General features: G+C 44.0%; 1 protein-coding gene across 11 annotated transcripts in view; it reads right to left on the bottom strand.

The window, feature by feature from the left end:
- ANXA4 (annexin A4) overlaps window positions 1-17,388 on the bottom strand; it is a 152,529-nt gene that overhangs the window by 26,018 nt on the left and 109,123 nt on the right. For 9 of the 11 annotated variants that reach the window (XM_048222472.2, XM_057309443.1, XM_048222467.2 and 6 more), the window contains 2 exons: window positions 5,919-5,977; window positions 1,121-1,208 (listed from right to left, as the gene is read on the bottom strand). In XM_048222472.2, the coding sequence (XP_048078429.1) occupies window positions 1,121-1,208; window positions 5,919-5,921 (91 nt within the window). In that variant the 5' untranslated portion in view covers window positions 5,922-5,977. Of the gene's footprint in view, window positions 1-1,120; window positions 1,209-4,240; window positions 4,351-5,918; window positions 5,978-6,200; window positions 8,265-17,388 lie in introns of those variants that run through there. The other 2 variants (XM_048222470.2, XM_057309444.1) reach the window with 2 other exon arrangements.

Raw genomic sequence — 17,388 nt, 5'->3', positions numbered from 1 at the left:
GAACTGGTTGTCAAATGTCTCCTGACTTTTATTTTGAGAATTCTGAATGCCATGTGGCCCACATTCTGAATGCCATGTGGCCCACATTCTGAATTACGGGATTCTTGCCAAAGATTCTATACCAAAGAAGTAGGAGAACATGAAAATAGAGTGGGCCAAGCACATTTTCCATCTCATTTATGAAAAAGGGAAAATGAGGAGAAGGACGTATCGATTCAGAACAATGTTCCGTTCAGAGGTGGGCAGCAGGACAGGGGGACTTAAACTCCAGCTCTGGAGTCATACTGCCTGGGTCTGACTGCCTGGAATTGCCTAGAATCCTGACTCTAACACCTACCAGCTCTGAGATGCTGGGCAAGTTAGCTAACCTCCCTAAATCCCAACTTCGCAGCAGTAGAACAAGCTGTTGTCTGTTACTGTTCTTGTCGTGTTTGCTGCTAGTAACATTGGGGCTAAGTAAAACGAGCTCTTTGGGGGGAGAAAAATTGGGAAATAAGGCTTCATGATCAAATGTTGTTATCCAAATCACAAGGAGATTATAAATAGCAGCTACGAACTAAGGGCACTTCTCTGGCCAAAGGTTCACCCAGGCAAGAGCGGCCAGAGCACGCCCGCGTGACTACGCCCACCAGAGGCCTTTGCCCGCTGAGTGTGACTCATGGCTCAGTTCCACTTACTATGTGACTTTACTTCCCTGGGTCTCAGTTTCACATCCATGAAATGGGTTGAAAAATAACAAGAGCAGCCGCTGCTTTCACTACATTGCTGGGCTGTTGTGTACACACCCATCAAAATAATATCTGTGAAAGTGCTTTGTAAACCCTATGGCACTATACACATATAGCACGAACTGGAAAACAGATACATTTCTGAAATTTTACATATAGATTCATAATGTTCTCATGCAAAACAGATTTAAATGGAGAAATCCAGAATGAGCGCATTAAATGTCAATTCTGTAAGTAAAGGGACTAATGAATACCCTCCCGTCTAATTTGTCTTAAAAGCCGACTTCTTCCCACTGTATTTTCTTAGAGACCTGCTCAGTGGACACAGCACCCTCTGTGTGACTCCGTGATGCACAACACACAGGGCACCCTCCCCTCCGCAGGACGCTTACCAAGCCCCTTCATGGCCTTCCTCAGGGTCTGGGCATCTTCAGTGGCACTGAATCCCGAAGCAGCTTTGATGGTGCCTCCTTTGGCGGCCTGAGCACATAGAGAAAAGATGTGACTGAGCGTCTCCTTCAGCACACAGCACAGGTGCTGAGCACCTACTGTGGGCCAGACGTTCTTCTGGCTGCTGGGGATTCGGCAGTGAGCACGAGAGATGAGGCTCTTGCTCCCATGGGGCTGATGCTCTGGTTAAGGAGGAGGCAGACCGTAAACAAGCCAACGAATGAATACATACATGGTGTCCGGTGATGGGAAGTGCTAGGGAGCAGACAGAGAGGTCCCGGAGCGGCCGCTCTGAGTGGTGACATTTAGGCTAAGATCTGAATGACATAAATGACATAAAGCAGCCTGGACAGGCAAATATAGGGGGGTGCGGGGTGGGGCAGTGGTGGTGTTACAGGCAGAGGAAACAGGCAAGGCAAAGGGCCTGAGGCTGGAACTAGCTTGTATTCGAGGAGCAGGACAGAGGCCAGGGTGGCCCAAGTTGGTGTGGGCAAGGAGGACAGTGGTAAGCTACATTCCACTACCACCTGTGCAGTCATCTTGTCCCCCCCACCCCGACCCCCGAGAAAGGAACACATCAAACCTGAATCCCATCAAGCCCCTGGCCCAAATACCAATACAGAAAATAGGAGAGAGAGGGAAATGTCAACCCACAGCACATGGCTGTAATCAGCAAAATCCAGACTGTGAGAAACACTATTTGGTGAATGAGCTGGGTTCGTCCACAAATCAATTGCAAAGGGAATAAGAAAAGAGAGAGATGGTGGGGAGGAATAATAGCTTAAAAGAGATTTAAAAAGGCATATCAATAGTCATAATTTGGATCCTAAATCAACACTAAAAAACTGAGTTATGAGACAACTGGAAATCTCAACACTGACTTGATATTTGATGACATTAAGGAATCAGCATTAACATTTTTAGGTATGATAATGGTACTGTGGTTATATTTTATTTTTAACAGTTTTGATCTTATATAGATTGAAAGGGTTTACAGAGGAGAGGATAAGATGTCCAGAATTTGCTTCAAAATAACACAGGTCGGGGGAAGTAAGTGGAGATAAAGAAAAAACAAGACTGACCATGAGTTAATAATTATTGGTAGGCACACAGGGGTTCTTTTTAATACTTGGTCTACTTTCCTACATGTTTACACTTTTCCATAATAAAAGTTTCAAAAATGAAAAAGGAAGAAAGAAATCAGAGAGGTGGGCTGAGGCCAGAACAAGGCAGCCCTCAATGGGGTAAGGGGTTTATAGTCTGTCCTATGTGCAATGGGAAGCCACTGGCAGGTTTTAAGCAAGGGGATGAAGGGGTGTGATCTGATTTACATGTTAAAAAGATCTCTCATACTGCTGAAGAGAGAGGCAGAGACCAGATGAGAACCTGGGGCAAGCCCCACGGATATGATACTAGACGAGGGTGAAAGAGCTGAAGAGGAAAGAAACAGATGTAATTAATTACATTACAATGAGGTCATTCTGGAGTAGGGTGAGCCCTTAATCCAATAGAATTGGTGTCCTTGAAAGACACCACGCGAAGACACAGACATACAGGGACAACAGGACATGACGCTGAAGGCCGAGACTGCAGGTAAGCCTAGGACTGCCAGCAAACCCCCAGAAGCTAGGAAGAGGCAAGGAAGGAGCCAACTACAGGTTGCAGAGGGATCCTGACCCTGCCAACACCTTGATTTTGGAGTTCTGGCCTCCAGAACTGTGAGACAACGAGTTTCTATTATTTTAAGCCACCCAGTTTGTGGGACTTTGTTCTGGCAGCCCTAGGAAATTAATACAGGTACTTCCATTCTTTTCTTCTACTATGCATCAGTAGTAAGTAATAAGCACACTGGTGGCTTGCTGTCAAAATTCCAACATGGCCTAACTCAGCCGTTGGCTCCACTATGAGACAGCTTTCTGAGTGAAATGTTTCACAGGATTCTTTTGGAGCTTTACTGCAAAATTTTGGATGGTGCCCAAACGCTGCATTCGACTTTAACACAAACTGCATTGCTGAGGGATGTTATTGTGGGATTGAAATTAATATCTAACACGACGAATCGATGGAGGGATTTGCAAAGATGTTTCAGCTTATCCATTAACATTGTCAGTAACTCTTTCTTCCAGGAAAAAGATAAGCTCAGGAAACTTGTTCCTGGTAGGCCTACAGTAACCATATCGATCAAATTCCAGGGTGTAATGTACCGTTATCCGTTCTGGGAAGGCAGGGGATCCTGTCCCAGGAAGGCTGCTTGTGGCAGCAGGCAAAGCAAACAGGGAGGTTGTAGGGAAGAATTACAAAAATGAATGGCTAGACATAGGTGTTAGATCACTATTGATGAAATATTATTCAGGTATTAAAATAATCAGGAAGATAATAAATGTCAAAAGTTGGAATCCGATACAATGGAATACTGTAGGTCCACAACCCCCGCAGGGGCTTTTCTGGCGTCATCTGAAGCCGACCCCCATAGGCGGAGGGCACAGGGAGACTCAAGAGAGATAAGCCGCTCCATGTCGGTAGGTGGTGATTTTAACAATGGCAAAGGGAACTTACATACAAGGCTCGTCTTGAGCTGGCAGCAAGACAAATTGATCCCTGGACTCATGCTCAAAATCTTCAAAGTTTATAAAGAGGCCCTAAATGGGCTCAGTCGTATATACCGTGCAGCTGTCTCCAACCCCATATCACCGTCTCAAGATGATGGAGCAGGGAAGGTAAGCACCCCGTATTCCAAAGCCGGGGGGCCGGGGTGAGGAGCCTCCAACTGTGCAGGTCCAGCTCACTGGTCAGTCAGTGGTCACATCTTTTTTGATGACACTTCTCAACAAATACTGATCAGCAAGAAAAAGGCATGAAGGAACAAACCGCAGATACTCACAGCAACATGGACAGATTGCCAAAAATATAACGCTCAGCGAAAAAAGCCAGACACACACGAGTACATACTCTATGGTTCCATTGATAGGATGTTCCAGAACAGGCAAAACTAGTCTATGGTAATGACAATCAGAATAGTGGTGTATTTCTGGGGTGGAGTGGGGAGCAGGGAAGGGACTGACCTGAAAGAGGCGTAAAGGAACTTCCCGGAGTGAGGAAATGTTCTATCTTGATAGAGGAGTAGGTTACATGGTCCACAGGTTTGTCAAAACTCATCTACCAGTAACCTTAAGAGCAGTGCATTTCACTATATGTAAATTAAACACCTATTTTAAAAATATTGTAAATATTTGAATACAGTAGCTTTTAAAACATATTTTCTTTTTAGAAATGTATCATATGGTCATTATAGAGATCTGGAAAATTAAAAAAAAAAAGAGGAAAATCAACACACCCATAACTCCACCATCTAGAATAAATAATTTTAATATGCCACAAAATATAGTATTAACGTGTTAGCAAAGCAAAGATTAGGGTGAATATATAACTGTTATTTATGCTTGTGTTACTACTGTTTAAAAATCATTATACATGTGAGCAGGATCTAAAATAAAATGATGGAAAACAATTGGGAATTACAATATTGTGACTACTATGTGTTTTTTCCTACCCTTTAAAAATGTCCTTTATCTGTCCACTAAATAACAGTGATGAAGGAAAAACAGGTACTAGGAGGAGAGATGAGAGCAACTAAGGTAATTTTCCTCAAGTGGAGAGCACAGTAAAGGGTCACTAGGTTATAGGCTTCACATGTAGGAAGTCTGTGAGCTTATTGCAGACCAGAAGACTGTCCCATTAATTTTGAGTCCCCAGAGCCAAATACTGTATCTGGCACAACGCTGGGACCCTGTAAACATTTCGGAATAAATGTACTCTGTGTCCAGGGAGAATCAAGAAGAAATGAATTTTAAAATAAAGCATGGAGATTTAGGGTAGATATGAGTAAGGTTTTGACTGTCACGGATGATAAAGAAAATTCTAGAATGTCTAATGCAAGACAATGTTAAGAGTATATTAATATTCATTCAACATAGTTTACACCTCCATCTTCCTAGAGGAGGCCATTTAGGGCTGGAAGGATCTCTGGTTCCTCTCCGGGTATAAGATTCTATTTCTATTGTTCCTTCCAAGAAGACCAGGGATCAGAATCACCTGCCTGTTCAGATACCTTATTTGGGTGGGAGAAGGAGAGCAGATGGCCAGCCTCAGGTAGAGCCTGTTTGCAGCTAAGAGGCTCAGCTTCCACGTCAACACTGAACTTTATGGAACTCCCAAAGGGATCCAATTCCCTGCCTGTCCCAAAGATCAGATAATCGAGCTCTGAGGAGTCTGGTCACGGCCAGAAACAGGAGGCAGATGACAAGCCCATATGGCTAAAAACACCCTTCTTGACGAGCCTGAAATGATGTTACACCAAAATGTGGACGGCACTTGTCTCCCAATGGTAGGACCTGTGGGATTTTTAGTTTTTCCTTTCCATTTGCCCGGAATTTCTACAATGAACATGTAAGTACTCCCTCAGAGAGAAAACTACAACTTATTTTTTTATCTCTGGATATTGGAAAGATTCAAAGGATTCTCTTTTTGAGTTAATATTCAGGGTCAAGTTACTCACCGCCCCTGAAAGAAATTAAAATGGTGCTTGAAAAAAAAGAAAAAAAGAAACTACCTTTTCATTTATTTCCTCCTCTCTCCCCTCCAGTAAGCTAACAATCCTCTGTAAAGTCAACAGTCCCTGAATACACATCCCGTACCTCCCCGTGGCTGGCACCAGGTGGGGCCAGGCACTCCCCGTCTTACCATGGCCAGGACTCTTTCTGTTACCAGGATCAGAGTTCAGTCACCGAGCAGAAGTTCCTCTGTGATAAAAGCAGAAGGGAAATTATTGTGATGAGAGATCTGTCATTAAAATCATTAATCAGGATAACTTGTAGTTTGCAGAAGTTAAATAATTAGGAAATAATACCCACTGTCATCGAAAGGCCAGCTATTGATTAGCCAAAGATACAAAGGCCAGGTTAATAATTAAAGAGAAACTGCTCAAGCAAGCCAGTTTATGACTGCGACAAAATACTTTCTGACCTGCTCTTCTGTTTGGACATACACATTACAGAAATGATTCCTATCGTTTGTTGGGATGAAGTACGGTACTTGTACTCAAGGCAAACATGGATTCTGAACAGTAAGCTCTAGTGGAGCAGAAGAGGTGGCTCCTTGGAGAAGAAAGAGAAAGCAACTGCGGTGGGGAAAAGTGCGGCACCGCAGTCCGCGCACTGGGCGTGCGTGTGTGCGCATGCGCGCGTGTACGTGCGTGAGGACCGCCGGCGGCAAGCCAAACGATAGACCTATCGTTTCCAGATGACGACTTTCCCTGCCACCATCTCGGGATGTGCAGGTGCTTCTTCCCTCAAAGCTGCAGCCTTCCACACTCAGCTTTGTCCTCCGTTCTCTTCAGCAAGGATGCTCGATCATCACACATGTATTCGGTCATTCATAATGCAAGGAATGCCTTGACTCTGGGCCAGGACTCTTGGGTCTCATGACAGACAGGCAGACCTCTGAGGGACAGGCCAACAGACTTCCTGTTGCCATATCTGAGTCCTACAGAAAAGGCTGCTTTCCTAAGTATTTTGTTAGCTCCTTGATACTCGAAAGAATCATCCTGGAACCAGAAGCCTGGGCATCCCCTGGGAGCAGTCTCAGACCCCCCCCCCCCGGGGGAGCAGTCTCAGAACCCCCCCCCATCCCAGACCTACTGCCAGAATCTGCATTTTAACAAGAGTCCCCCAACATTTGTCTGCACAGTAGTTTGAAAAGCACTGGCCTAGGTCACCCTACCAAGCAGCACTTTTCAATTGTACCCCGAGAATAACTAAATCCTTTCCACTTCATTACTGATTGCGTCAGTCTGCTCACATTCATTTCATCTTCCAGCTCTCCTGAGGCTCAGCTCCATTCTTCCTTGTCTCCCATCACCCACTGCAGACTTGTCTTGTAACCACACAGGGGGTTCAATCCCTTCCTGAGGGGAATGTCAACTTGTTCTGGGGCCCAGCCTGAGCAAAGGTGGGAATGTGCAGTGGCCTCAGGGACAAGGAGAGGAGGCTGCCGGGCAGAGGGCTCATTCCAGGAAGGCTCAGAGATAACGCTGGAAAAGCAGGTAGGGAACTGATAGGCAAGGCCGGGTATGCCCAGCTGAGGCATGTGACTTGACAGTGTAGGTAATGGGAAAATAGTAGAAACCTTTTGGTTTTTGCAGACAAATGATATAACAAAAGACATGTTTCCTTCCACAAGACACTATTCTACAGAACAGACAGGAATGAGAGACAGGGGGTCAGGAAGGCTTGAGAAAGCACTAAGGAACACACAGGCAGAGGCAGAGACCTGGGTGGGGTGTGGCGCCTGGAACAGGATATATATAGGAAATACTTGGGAGAAATTCTTTACTGGATTTAGTGGCTCACGGCCTGTATGGATTTATTCAATCACCCAATATTCATAAAGTACCTCTATATTCCAGGCACTGTTCTAGTCGACAGAGATAACACAGTGGGTAAGACAAAGAATAGGACTTCAAGGAGCTTACAGTCTACCAGGAAAGGCAGACAACAAAGAAACAAATAAGTAAATAAGATTATTTCAGATATCAGTAAGATGAAAATACAACAGGACAATGCTATAGAACAGGGATCAGCAAACTACAGCCCACGGGCCAAATCCTGTTTTTTGTATGGCCTACAAGTTAAGAATAGTTTTTGTATTTTCAACGGTTGGCAAAAAGTCAAAAGAATATTTCATGACATGTGAACGTTATATAAAATTCAAATCTCAGTGTTCATAAATAAGGACTCACTGGAGCCTGGTTATACCCATTTGTTTACATATTATCTATAGCTGCTTTTGTGCTACAACAGCAGAACTGAATGGTTGTCACAGATTATATGGGTCGCAGAGCTGAAGATATTTAGTATCTGGCCCTTCACAGAAAAAATTTGCTGAATCCTGGGGTAGAGGATGACGTGATCAGGTCACTGGGAAGGAGCGAGCCTGGACAGGGTGCTAAGAAGACATCTGAGCTAAGACCCATGAGAAGAGGCTAGCTATTCAAAGTGCTGGAGGAGAACTATTATAGGTAGAAGGAACAGATAATGCAAAGGCCCTGAGGCAGCAATGAATTCACTGCGCTTGAGGAATCAACAATAGCATCGTGAACAAGGATCAGAATAGCATGAGATGGGGTTGGAGTAGGGTCAAGGCTATCTGTGGGGGCAGGAAGGGGTGTTTCTCATTTGGCCAGAATGTGCTAGGAAAAGCCAAAAGCAGGGTTCTTTGAGGACTTAGCCATGACTTTGTCTGGAGGCCCTGTTTCACATCATATGAATGATCAAAATGCGCCAATATCCCTCATTCGGTATAATTTATATGTGAGTTGGATGGAGTTTCTGCTAATCGGTGGACAACCTAGCAGACCCAGCTTTAAGGAGCAAGGGCCCTCTCTTTGTTTTCACATAGTTTTGTAATATGGTAATCCTCCCTTATCTGCGGTTTCAGTCAACTGTGATCTAGAAGCAGGTGATTCTCCTTCTGAAATCAGGTCAACGGTAGCCTAAGGCTACTTCACAACACCTTTATCATTCACCTCCTTCATCTCATCACACAGCCATCTCATCACAAGAAGAAGGGTCATCTCATATCATCACAAGAAGAAGGGTAACTGCTGGGGTGCCTGGGTGGCTCAGTCAGTTAAGCGTCTGCCTTCAGCTCAGGCCATGATCTCAGGGTCCCCCCCGCTCATGATCTTTCTCGCTCGAGCTCTCTCTCGCTCGCACTCTCTCAAGTAAAAAAATCTTTAAAAAAGGAGGGGGGAGGGTAACTACAGTACAGTAAGATATTTTGAGAGAGAGACCACATTCATGTAACTTTTATTATATCATTAGGATTGTTTTATTATTAGTTCTTGTTAATCTTAGATTCTTACGGCGCCTAATTTATAAATCAAACTTTATCATAGGCATGTATGTATAGGAAGAAACAGCATGAATAGGGTTCCATACTACCTGTGGTTTCAGGCATCTGTTGGGGCTCTGGGAACGTATACCCCACAGATAAAGGGGAGCTGCTGTAGATGACAGCAAGTAAGGAGGCAGGGAAGGGAAACACCTCCCCCAAAGCCAGTCTTCAACATAAACACTTCCAAGCCTATTGACCATATCAAGAAGTGGAAAAAAAAAATGCTTGAGCAAAACCTTCTGGAAATACTGAGAGTCATTATTCAATGAGCTAGAAATAATTTACTGAAGGGAAAAAAATGTATCATACTTGAACACAGGGTGCTTTTAGCCAGAAAATCTATTTTGAAACTTGGACAGCACACAGCTTAAGTCCATTTATATAGAGACAGCTGTTGTATATTTGTTATTTACTAGCACGAAACAGGTTTCTCAACAGATCATAGAAATGAATACAGGAAATGGTACCCCTTGATTCTGTCATCAGATATCAGATAATACATTACTGGCAGCGTGTCTGGCACCTACTAAGGTGTGAGGAACTCGAGGCAAGGATGGGTGGGGAGTGGAAAGGAGGGGAAGGAATCACTCAGACCACCCCCTGGAACAGAATTGCCAGAGGCCTCTTCTTAACTGCACAAAATGATCAGCTCCCAAAGATTGCCACGCCCTTCTTCTGGAAGCTCAACCTCTCAAAGTCCTCCCACGTTCTCCAGCCTGAAGAGCCAAGGACTCTTTATAGGAACCTTTTCTGCCTCAGCTTCCTTGATCCATTCACTCTTTCTCTCTGAAGGCCAACCTACAAGTCCAGAAACTCAACAGTATCACCAGGTTCATAATGACTCAGACTTTGTGTTGGGGTTTCAGAAGTGTCTTTGGCTGCTCACAGGTGGGGCAAAATAATTCGCAACTGTGCCTCAGTTTTAGGAAAGAGGCAAACCCACCCAGGTTTGACCTTAAAAGCATCAGGCCTTGAAGATGAGAAGATGAAGACTGAAGGGCCCATATGTTAGCACTAAAAAAATCTATGGGTTATGCAGTCGGGGCGGGAGGTGGGGAGGGACGGGACTGCAACTTCTTTATAATATCTGAACTCTACAACCAGGGCTCACAATAGGGCTCCTGAAAATTTTAAGACATAGTTGTAGAGCAACTGAAAGAGAGCTGGGAATATAACATAAGAGACCTATCCTAAAAGCAGTTACATAGGGAATACTAAGTTATACATAAGTTCAACTTATTGCAGAAAAGATTACAAAAACTTTCTGTAAGTAATTTATGATGGATTTACAAGAAAAATGAGATATGTCGATAACAGATCCATATCGCTTTCTTCTTGGGTGTGCAAAAGGATCATTTTTACACCATTCCACAAACTGCCCTATTGTAACACTGCTAGAAATACCTCAAGTGTAAAGTTCCTTATGTCCTTACGGCAGATACAAGGAACAAGGACCTCTGATTTCATGCAGTATTTCAGGAGGTCGTACCAGGAGGTAACAGTGTGGTGGATTCCTTCCCACTCAGCCAGAATTTGGAAAACAGGAAGATTAGATTGTTTCCTGCGCATTAGACTAGCAAAATCAGCAAGTAACCATCAAAACAAAGATATGCAAATTCATTTCAACGAGAAAGAATGGCTCCTGACCTAAGGCCAGTTTGCTCAAAGTATCAGCATATTTAAAGAAAGACACCGTGCAAGCTCCACACAAAATCCTCAGAGAGGCTCACTTTGAAATATTCATCAAAGCCCGGTTAAGGAAAGGGCGGCTTGGCTCTAGATCCAATGGTCCAGGATCAGATACTTCCCACAGCTGTGTTATCTTAAGACCCTTTGTTCTGATTCCGCGATTGCCAAGCAACCCCTGGACTAGAGTTCGGCTTCCCACATGGGCCTGTCTCCAAAGTACGGGAGCACAAGGATTTTTGTCTCAGTAATGATTACATTCCTTTTTTTTTTTTTTTAAGATTTTATTTATTTATTTGAGAGACAGAGAGAGCACACGCAAGGTGTACATGAGCAGGGAGGGGGGTTGAGAGGGAGAAGCCGACTTCCCTATGAACAGGGAGCCAGATGCAGGACTCGATCCCAGGACCCTGGGATCACGACCTGAGCCGAAGGCAGATGCTTAACCGACTGAGCCACCCAGGCACCCCATATATTTCTCAATGTAATAAAGATATTATCAGCATGTGTGTGTTTGTATTTGAGGGCATGTGTGGTGAGCCTGTAAACATGACCCTGTCCCTGAGAGCTGAACCCCTTCTTAGTGTGCCCATGAATGCCACTTCTCTGGTCCTGCTGGAGGTGGCACTGAATTCACCCCAGTACTGGATGCTCCCTTGAGATCCCACCCTAACTTGGTGGCCTCCATTCGGATTCATGACGTTGACCCAGGTCCCAGGAGGGGCAACCAGGAAGCTCATTAGGAAGGGATTCGCTGTCCTTGTGGCACAGTCTTGCTGAATCCCTCCCTTCCCTGGAAGATCACATGTGAGTGAGTCACTCACCATTTTTCTTTGGTACGGGGTTTCATTTTACATCTCACAGGATGACAAATTTAAACTTCCAGCCTGTGGATTTGTGGAGGGTGCGCCCGGGCCCCACCCAAGCACCGAAGGCTTTCAAAACTGTCTATGAAATAGGAAAATGAATGCAACCCTTTTTCCTTGGAGCTTAGATCCTTCAAAACGAAAAGGAAGTTTTGTTGCTGTGATGGGGTTTGAGTCTGGAGAAATAAGCATTTTCAAACATTTAATCAAAGGCAAAGTGTGTACGCCAAAGGAAGGCTGACAAATTTGGAAACCTGAGGGCTAAGAATCTTGGGGAAAAATCTATTGTAACCCCACACGTTGTAGCAAACAGCTTATTGACAGTCTTTGGTCCAAATTTTAGCCACTTATTCACAGCATGGTGGGGCACAATAATAATTTCAATCCACAAATAATTTTAAAACATGTGTTTCACATACAATTTAAAACATCCCCACTACTTCTCTGTTATTTCCACATCATGCCAAAGTCTACTAAAGCCTTTTCTCTACTCCAATGATTCCTTTGTCAAAAAGGCAGGGGGAAGGTACATTTATTAAGTACTCCTCCACATTATCTTAGTTAATCTACCCAATAACCTTCATAGTCACAACTATTACCGCCATTTTGCAAATCAGCTGGATGATATAATAATGAAAACTGGCTGTGGTGAGTTCTCTATTATATCAAGAGATAAGATTAGAAAAATAAAAAGATAGCTGAGGTGGTCTAAATGCTTGCTGAGCCAGGGGCTGGGTCCGTCCTCTCAGTTCAACACTCACCTTGCTGGATGTCTCTGTACTTCACATAATACCTCGGTTTCCCCAGGCACAAGCTTCGAGTAGCGGCACAATCAAAGCATATTCTGATAAGCTTTGTAAATGTGTAGCTACCCTCCCTTGTTTCTCTGGCTACTGTATGCAGCTTGCACAGAATAGTTCTTCGGGTTTTCCTAAGTGATGCTCTTTTTGTTATCTGAGCAACTCCCAGTACCACGTGTGGACTGCAGACCCGTGGCATTCTCATCGGCTGGTCTTTTGTTGGTAGCGGTGTTTTGTTTTGTTTTGTTTAACTCTTATGCTTCTTAATTGCAAAGAAACCATTTGGATTCCCCTCTTCTCAGGACAGTGACCACAGAAACAAGAAGCCGGTGTACTGGTAATGCTGATTATCGCTCACAATCATGGGACTGATAGGATAGTTTCACTGATGTTTCATGCACATTTGTTCATTCTTTCATTCAACAAACAGGATCAGAATGCCTGCCCCACGCCAGGTACCATTTTAGGTGCTAAAAAGCATACCTTAATTTCCACCTATCTACCCTTATGCAGAGATATCTGCTATGTTATGTCTGTTCAAGAGTAGTCTATCATTTAAAAAAGAAATCTTGGGGACACCTGGGTGGCTCAGTCGGTTAAGCATCTGTCTTTGGCTCAGGTCATGATCCCAGGGTCTTGGGATCAAGTCCTACATCAGGCTCCTTGCTCAGCGGGGAGCCTGCTTCTCCCTCTGCCTGCTGCTCCCCCTGCTTGTGCTCTCTCCCTCTGACAAATAAATAAATCAAATCAAATCAATCAATCGATCGATCTTGGAGGCTGCTAGAGATAACTCCATTGAACTTTCTTCCCATTGCAAGGACCTTCTACCAAATCTTCCCAAATGGTAGTCATCCTCCCTCTGGTTATGGGGCTCATCCTCCAACAGGCTCTGCTGCTGCTGGGTAGCTTAGCATCGGGAAAGCTAGCCTTGTATTCCTTGCTCTGTACACTGGAGCTAGAGAGACCTTATTTGTAGGTAAATATTTATTGACCACTTAGTTGTACTGAGTGCCTAGATGCTTTTATCCATACGGTATCGTTTTGCCCTTCCACTGTCCAGTGAATGAGGTCTGATAATAAAAGTTTAGAAAAGTTAAGCATAGTGCCTAAGGTCACTCCAGTAGTAGGTGGTAGGAGCTGTTTTTTCACAGGTCTGCCTGACTTTAGAGACCTTTATATTATACCAAGCCAAATGCATGCATATGTCCATGTGTATACAGGCAGGTTACAATGCCAGGAGCTCTTAGAGTAATACTGGAATAAATACCGTAAATTGTCACATTTTTGCTGAGCTAGATGCATTCTTGTTCTTCATATCTTTAACAAGCTGGGTGCGAAACAAAATCAAACAAAACAAAACCACGACAAAAATACTCCTCTCCCAGACTTACCTAGTGGAAACTGGCCACACTTTGGCAGACAGCTCCCAACCAAAAGTGTTGAATACAAGACTACTGGCTCTCTGAAGAGAAAGCACATTTCATTTTTCTTTTTTTAAGACTTATTTATCTGAGAGAGAGAGAGCATGAGCCAGCAAGTGGTGGGTGGGGTAGAGGGAGAGACTCTTTCAAGCAGACTCCCCATCAGCAGGGAGCCCCACACGGGGCCATCGGGGCCAATCCCACCACCCATGAGATCACAGCCTGAGCTGAAACCAAGAACCGGATGCCCAACCGACTGAGCCACCCAGGTGCCCCATGAAGAGAAAGCACATATCTAACCCACATGCCCCTGCCCTAGTTCAGCCGCCCAACCTTTCCGGTGCAAGAACACCACGACACAGCTCCGTGATAATGTTTTTTGGAGCAGACACACGGTCAGGGTAGTGTCATCCCCAGGAAGAGACATAAGGATTCCATCCAGGCACATTCTGTGCCCATCCTGCCCAACCCCCATATCAGGATCCAGCATCCTGAGCTGAGTATGCTGGGGAAGGGGTGGGTCATGGCAGATCCAACTGTAATACATCAGCGCCCACAGAGTGCAGCCTGCTTCAGAGACTGACTGATGCCTCATGCTCTCGGGGCAGTCTAAATCGAGTCTCAGAGGAGGTTAGAATCATGACACCACTTGGTTATATGTATCTTAATGCCAGCAATACTAAGACTATCCAGTGTATACCACTTTCTAGGGGGAGAAAGAAGGAATGCCAGAAATAGCTCGTCTGGCTTATGCTATGAACCAAAAACATTACGGGCTTTCATTCAAAGCCTAAGATGGGTTTGGCACAGCCATGATGTTTTCTCAAGGCCTAGATGGCAGTTGCTTACGCTCTGTGCTATGGCAGTGACCTTCTAGACTCAGAAGTATTCTTTTGGTCTTCCGGAGTTGCTTCTCCCCGATTTCAGATCACAACGTCCAACAAAGCACAGGTGAGAGAGCAATTCCAAGGTTGAGATGTCAATGCCCTAAGAAAGCAGGAGTAGAAATGGGGGAAACACTTGCCTCCAGAAAGAGCTCATTTCTGCCAGTGTAGGACTGTCAGGGTAGAGAAGACTTCAGAGAATGCCCAGCCCTTCATTTTGCAGATGGGATGCCTGTTGACAGGAAAGTGGTGGTTCTGCCCTCTGGGTCATGTGCATGGTAATAATGTGGTGGGTTCTCTTGTTTGACCTGAGGTATGGCCGATGCCAGCATTGTGGGCAGCACAGGCTCCCACGAGGATGGGAGAATCCATGCCATCCTTCTGATGGGAATCAGCAACAGGAAGGTCCACACCTGAGTGTGGTGCAGCCAACCTCGTGGTCTAGCTGCTAATTTCATGTGATGGTGGGAACTCCTCCCTCAAAGACCATGTCATCCTTCCTCCATAACAACATGGCTGGAGCCTGGAGCCCAACCACTGGGGTTTATAACTCTCCTATACACACTTGTAGCTGTATGATTTGGGGCAAGTTATTATTTCTCTGTACTTCAGTTTCCTCAACGGTAACATGGAATTAATAACAACTGTTACTTTATAAGTTGTTGCAAAGATTAAGGCAGTTATTGCATCATACGAAGTACTTAGAATAGTGCATGCATTATGTACTCAACAAATGTTAACTATTCTATTACTATTCTCTCCAGGTAACCTTTGTCTGCCACATCTATATATTCTAGCATTACCTGTTCTGTGAGTTGTTTAAGGTGTGGGTTACCAACTCTACCTGTATTAAAAACATCTGTGGAGTACAGAGTTCAGGCTTTCACACCTACCAACACGTCAAACCAGACTTCCCGTATGGTTCCTCTGGCCACCAAGTCTGTGTGTGTCTGTCCTCTGACAAGACCATTGTCCTCACACTACTAGGTATCTACCCCGAAGAAACAAATGTAGTGATCTGAAGGGGCACTTGCACCCCAAGTTTATAGCAGCAATGTCCACAATAGCCAAACTATGGAAAGAGTCCAGATGTCTATCAACAGATGAATGGATAAAGAACAGGTGGTATATCTATACGTACACACACACACACCGGAATATTACTCAGCCATCAAAAAACAGAACCTTGCTATTTGCAACAACATGGATGGAACTAGAGGGGATTATGCTGAGCAAAATAAGTCAGAGAAAGACAATTATCATATGATCTCACTCAGATGTGGAATTTAAGAAACAAAACAGAGGATCATAGAGGAAGGAAGCGAAAAATAAAACAAGATGAAATCAGAGAGGGAGACAAATCATGAGATTCTTAATCATAGGAAACAAATGGAGCGTTGCTGGAGGGGAGGGGGCTGGAGGAAGGGGTAACTAGGTGATGGACATTAAGGAGGGTGATGGAATGAGCACTGGGAATTATATAAGACTGATGAATCACTGACCTCTACCCTGAAACTAATAGTGCATTTTACGTTAATTAATTGAATTTAAATTTATAAATTTAAAAAATTTTAAAAATTTAAACATTTTTTTTAAAAAGATCATCATCCTCACATTATGGTAATGAATTGAATTTAAATTTAAAAATAAATAAAAATTTTAAAAATTTAAACATTTTTTTAAAAAGATCATCTTCCATGTCTGAATTCTAAGACAGCACCTTCCCTGGAGTCTGCTCACCGGATTTCCATCCTGGGCCCCCACTTTCCAGGGGTTGGAGGTGATGATGAGGCAGAGGGGGTACTAACTGTAGAGAGAGGGCACTTTAGGTGGTGATAGAAATGTTCTTTATCTTGACTTTGGGGTAGTAGTACCCAGTTACACGCATTCTTCAAAACTTACTAAACTCACCTCACACCCATTAGGTTGGCTACTATGGACACACACATGCACATACACACACACAGAGAAAATAAAGGTGTCAGGGAAGATGTGGAGAAAGTGGAACACTTGCGTACTGCTGGTAGGAATGTAAAATAGTACAGCCACTATGAAAATCAGCATGGCAGTTCCTCAAAAAAAGAAAAATTGAATAATTACTATTTGATTCAGCAATTCCACTTCTGGATATATATTCTAGGCATATACACTTCTGTATACATATATATTCTTTCAAAAGAACTGAAAGCCAGGGCTTGGAGAGATATTTGTACACCCATGTTCACAATGGTATTATTCACAAAAGCCAAAAGGTGGAACCATGGACAACCCACGTGTCGACTGACGGATGGATAAACAAGATCTGGTACATACACGCATACGACGGAATATTATTCAGCCTTGAAGAGTAAGGAATGTTGACATATGCTACAACGTGGATGAACCTTGAAGACACTGTGCTAAGTGACGTAAGCTAGTCACAAAAGTCACAGATACTGTATAATTCCACTCAGAGAAGTCAGATTCAGAAGACAGAGAGTGGAATGGCCATGCCAGGGGGTGGAAGAAGTACAACATGGAAAGAGTTCTGTGATTAGACGGTGCGGATGGCTGCAAAACACTGTAAATGTGCTTCGCGCCACTCAACCATACACTAAAAA

Source organism: Ursus arctos, unplaced genomic scaffold, assembly GCF_023065955.2.
Source record: "Ursus arctos isolate Adak ecotype North America unplaced genomic scaffold, UrsArc2.0 scaffold_8, whole genome shotgun sequence".
Taxonomy (NCBI): domain Eukaryota; kingdom Metazoa; phylum Chordata; class Mammalia; order Carnivora; family Ursidae; genus Ursus; species Ursus arctos.
This window is presented reverse-complemented; position numbering and strand designations above follow the sequence as displayed.